The sequence below is a fragment of the Hordeum vulgare genome, chromosome 6H, assembly GCF_904849725.1.
Source record: "Hordeum vulgare subsp. vulgare chromosome 6H, MorexV3_pseudomolecules_assembly, whole genome shotgun sequence".
Classification (NCBI taxonomy): domain Eukaryota; kingdom Viridiplantae; phylum Streptophyta; class Magnoliopsida; order Poales; family Poaceae; genus Hordeum; species Hordeum vulgare.
Window position 1 is genome coordinate 110903325 of NC_058523.1, and position 5500 is coordinate 110908824.

A 5500-nucleotide genomic window follows, 5' to 3' on the forward strand; every position below is an offset into this window, starting at 1 on the left:
GCATCAAGAATTGGAAACATTTACCAGAAAGTATACATAGATTATAGAAATAAAAAGATGTTAAATGTGTTAATCTCGTTGGACCATTTGATGACAGTCTGATCAGCGTAATGTTGAGCTGCTTGTCATGTTAGTTTCCTGGAAACTTGGTTGAAGAAAGAAATGCTAATTAAAAAAGGACAACTCACTGAAACTAAGCGTCAGCCATTAGAGTCTCCCTGTAGCAGTACAGCTTCCCTGATTAATTATGCATAAATCGGCATTAAACATCGTCATCGAGTACCACAACAAGGTAATAAACTGTCTTTTCCCTGGAATCAGCAAACTGAACCAACCTACATGAACTGAAAAGGAGCAGTTGCTACATACTCCGTCCATCACAGATAATAAGGCGTGCACGTGTACCTAGGTCGTCAATTTGATTTATATAAAATATATTGTTTAACATAAAAATTATATCATTAAAAAATAGAACATCTAAAGTTTCAATTGATATATTTTTTGTAATATATGCCTCTTATTAAGTTGGTCAAATTGACGACCTATATACACATGCCAGACTTATAAACTGAAACGGAGGAAGTAGCGATAATGGCCAATTGGCCATGACGCAATTTAAGGCTCTTGCAAATGCACCAATCATAGATAGTATCAAAAAGTTATATCAGAGATGAAACTGAGCAAACCTTTGCTTTTCTAAGAACCAGCTATCACCAAATATTTTGTTTGATTGTTTCTAAAAAAATAATCTTGTTGGGCTTCCAAAAATGAAAGGCCACTCAGACATTATAAGGTGGAGCTGTCCATCAGCTCATGTCTCCAGGGATAATGGGCCAAAATCTGCAAGGAAGTAAGGTTCTTTTTCGACAAATCGTTAGAAAAAACACACAAACGACTCGGATCAACCAGAAGAGCACCATCATAAACTTCTAAATGGACTATATACATCTACATATAACTGATTCTTTGCAAAACCTCATCGGATCCACACCTGGGACAAGCCATTTCGTGCCTCACTGAATCCACGCCTGGAACAAGCCAAGCTAGATATTGGAATCTGTAACCCTTGCATGTGAAAGCTAAACATAGACAACATATGCAATGGAGTGCAAACTGCAAAAGGCAATAACTAGGCCACAACAATTACCAGGAAAGAGGTTTCATAGCACAAAGTATATAGTAGTCCATACTCCATAACAACAGGCTCTTGATCCACAGAAAGTAATTGTAGCCTGTCACTTAGGATACCATTCAAAATTAACAAAGATATAAACCACACAAATTTGTATCTGAAACAAGAACTGTCGAAGAGTAAAAACAGAATGTAGATTCCCCAAAAGTTACAGAGTGCGGTTCCGTAACAGATTTGAGCTACTATAGTTCACCATTTGAGATATAATACTCGGGTAAAACAACACCTAGCCTGTGGCAAACACGATGGATGGGGCAAAGCCCAAGGCAGTAATTTGTTAGTGGAGACCGCAGATTTATATTGTATGCATGGGTTGCCCAAGAAAGGCCATCCCCTCCCCCCCACATAAGGCTCCAAACAAGGAATCAACGCGTCCTTGGGGACTGCATTTCTTTAGAGGGCGCGAGCTCAATAGCCAAGGCTAGAGATTTGAGCTTTGGTCATAAGTTAAAAAGTTGGCACAAGGGTTGGGAAACACTAGAAACAGCATCCACGTTCTCCTCACCTCCCCACCTCCCTTTCTTTCCTTTAGATTTGTTTTTGTGTGCTTTGTTGGCTCCCTGTGTACATCAGTACATGTCATGCACATCAGCCCAATCTCCAAGAGATGCAGCAGATTTTAATGCTGAAACTTCAGACCTTGCCGTTTGCATGCCGTCCGGAACGAGCATCTGTGAAATATATCTTGATTCATTCTTGAAGAAATAAACATTTCTTGTTTACAAGGAGAATTCAAGTGACTGAAATTTTACAAGAAATACTTACCGGATGGCATCAACCAAGTTTAGCAGCTAACTGTAATGATCTGTTCTGTTTTGCATGGTATTTTCAGATTTTCATCACTTCTCCAGAGAAGAGCCACCGCTGTAACTTATTAGTGCATACAGTAATTCAACCTCATACTGAAATTACAAAATATTATCGAAAACTTAATTATATTCACACAGCTAATTTACCTGTAGAAAACTCTAATCAATGTCATGCAATATAACATTCTGTTGAAATTGCATTAATTAGTCCTGTAGGGACGAACCTGACAAAACTATCATAATTAGTTGACTTTTTCTGTGAGAAGTAAAAGCCACTTTATGCTGTAAATTGGAAATTTTAAGAGGATCAACTTTACCAATTAGAGTGCATGGGCAACCCATACGAAATGATTCGGCAGCTCCTTCCAATGGGTAATTATATTTTGTGAAACAACTTTCCGTTTTGAAATATGACATCCCGGCACCTACAAGGCTACAACGGCAATTCAGGAACATGTTCTTAATAGTATGATGCACAAAGTAACTAGACATGTCTATCACTACTTCCTAAAGCAAGGCTCATCCCATGATAGTTCCATATATTAAGGAGTCAAATGTCAAAAGCTCTGGCAATGCAAGTATATAATCCCCTTCTTCTGGGTGGTCTAATCCTTCTTAGCCCACTAAACACCCCGCCTCTCGTCCTTCACAAGCTACACGTACTCTCTTCGTCAAAGCTCCCCCACTCCTCTTCGAACAAAAGAACACACACAACACCAAAGGCTTTACACCGACATACATAATCATGGTAAGGATTCCCACCTTCCTCATGCTCTCTCATTTAAGTTCACCTTTTATTGATGCAAAGATCGTTTGGAGTTTTGCAGCATCAGCAGGCAATGTGGAAGCCAGCATGGTTAGAGGCCCTCAGCACAGAGAAGTTCTTTGTGGCATGCTCCTTCCATGAGCACGCCAAGAAGAACGAGAAGAACATATGCTGCCTTGACTGCTGCACCAGCATCTGCCCACACTGTGTGGCGACACACCGTGTACACCGGCTCCTGCAGGTGCGGCGATATGTCTACCATGATGTCGTTCGGCTGGAGGACCTTGAGAAGCTTATTGACTGTTCCGGTGTTCAGGTAATATGCATAGCCCATACAGTACTCATGTGAGTCTGATAATTGTTGTCTGAGACGCATGCGTGCTCATAATTCTGTACCTACATGGTGCAGTCATACACGATTAACAGCTCTAAGGTCGTTTTCCTGAAGAAGAGACCACAGAATAGGCAATTTAAGGGGTCAGGGAATATTTGCACCTCCTGCGACAGGAGCCTTCAAGAACCCTACTTCTACTGTTCTCTGGATTGCAAGGTGATTTACTAGAACCCGCGATCTAGTGTTAGTCCATGTGATTACATGCAATTTAATTCTGATGGGTGAGAAATAATGTAGTTTTGAGTTGAATTATGATGACTAACAAAATAATACAATTATATTCAACTGAATTACGATGGCTGATAAAATCACAGAATATAATTCATACTGAATGAGAGAAGAGCACAATTTTGATCTAGATTCTAGAAGGTACTTAGCTACAATAGCATCTGACCTCATTTGCCATGCAATATCCATATCAGAGTATTTAGCCACCTGAAGTATCTGATTGGAGAATCAACTGGTAGAAGCACTATAAAGTAAAGAAATTTTTCGAGAAAATGCAAAAGGCTTTTGTGTTTCATTGTATTGAAAAGAGAGAGTTTGTTACAATCCTCCTATAAAGTAAAGAAATGAAAATTAATGTTAGCTAATTTACAAAATATGTTCAGATAGGCAATAAATGCATTTAAAGCAAACTGTATATTTCTGGACATACATATGAAAACTATCTATCAAATTCACTCATATGCATCCTTTTCAGGTTGAGTACATATTACGGAAGAAGAAAGACTTGTCAGCATACTTGCGTCCATGCAAGATCTTGCAGCTTGGTCCTGACTTCTTCATTCCTCATGACGCTGATGATGAGACGACCCAATCAACACTTGTTGATGCTGATGAGCCTATGGGATCATCAGACTCCGATAATTTGAGCGCACCATACACAAATTTTGTCCGGAAGAAGCGCAGCGGACCCTATATCTGTGCACGATCTGCAAACCGGGTCTCTGACGATGACATGGCCACAAACATGAGCAGAAGGAAAGGGGTGCCTCAACGATCACCTTTGTGCTAATAAAAATAAAACACTAAATAGTCTTCTTTTTTTACTTCTTTGATGCTCTTTATCTCTTGGACTAAGCTGGTGCACTACTGACAGAATTTTGTCTTGATGGAACCATGTAATTTCAATGTACATCACCAGAGGCAATTGTACCCAAATTCTTCAGGTAGATGCACCAGTTCATATATATGTATGCCTTAACATGGTTCATATTATTCCCTTATCTATTATTTCTTCTAAATGTTGTTATTGATCAAATACTAAATGCACCCAACAATTTTGTGTAGGTCATTAATTAAAATTTATACCTAAACATGCTTCCTAAGAGTGTATTTTTGGCTAAGCAAGGAATAAGTTTACAATATTTCTTTCACCTCCACAATCTGGATTGAGAAGAGTTGTTTTGAAATGTAAGGCTCATTCTTCGCAGCCATAGCTGAATTTAATAGATAATAGCCTGCCAAAAAGAAGCATTCTGTTGTAATCATCATATCTACCACACAAGGAATCTACCGTAGATTTCTCTGTTATCATGCGCAGTTACAGATTTTTTTTACCAAATAGCAATTGACCTAAAGTATTTCATGTAATGGAAAACATATAGTGGTTAAATATCGTAATATTTATAACCAATATAAGATCAACGAATTTTCTATATAGTGTCATACTCTCACATTTATCAACAATATTCTAAGCCGTGTTCTGAACACTACCAATTACTACATAAAAATACTAGGAAACAGATTCAGAACTATGCATAGCAGATTTAGGCACTGTTTGTTTCAGAAGTCCCAAAACTTTTTTTAGTCTCAACTAAAAAGTTCCTAGTCCTACCTGTTTGTTTCCATGGACTAAACAAGGACTAGGGATCATTAATGAAATGCAAAAGACCATGTTACCCTTAATAATGTAGCTAGAAGTTATTAAATGACATGCTAAAAGTAGGGACGCTGTTGAAAAAAGTGAAAAAAAAGTCCAAAAAGACCCTCCCATAGGGACTCCTTCCTTTAGTCCCAAATATCCCCTTTTAGTCCCTAAAAGTCTCTCATGTTTGTTTCACATGGGACTAAAAGAGATTTTTTTTAGTCCCTACACCAAAAACTCCCTCGAAACAAACACCCCCTTAGTAAAACGATTGGTCATAAAATAACAGTGACGAAGGACCAAATAATAGGAAGATGTTTTGAGATTATCTTCTACTACCCTGATTTCAGATATAGTACTCTATTCATTTATTATCTTCTGTAAAATGAAGCGCATGGTGTGGAAAAGCTAGATTAACCGTATGCATACGAGGGACGGATTGCGTGTTAATATATAGCACAAGATATAC

At 38.3% G+C, this 5500-nt stretch overlaps 1 protein-coding gene across 1 annotated transcript; it reads left to right on the forward strand.

Annotated features, from left to right (window-relative positions):
• Positions 1–2603: 2603 nt before the first annotated feature.
• On the forward strand, positions 2604–4390 carry LOC123402929 (protein RGF1 INDUCIBLE TRANSCRIPTION FACTOR 1). Its single transcript, XM_045096898.1, has 4 exons — positions 2604–2749; positions 2829–3083; positions 3177–3317; positions 3865–4390. The coding sequence occupies exons 1-4, from the start codon at positions 2747–2749 to the stop codon at positions 4177–4179; spliced, it is 714 nt and encodes a 237-aa protein (XP_044952833.1). The 5' UTR covers positions 2604–2746; the 3' UTR covers positions 4180–4390.
• Positions 4391–5500: the final 1110 nt, after the last annotated feature.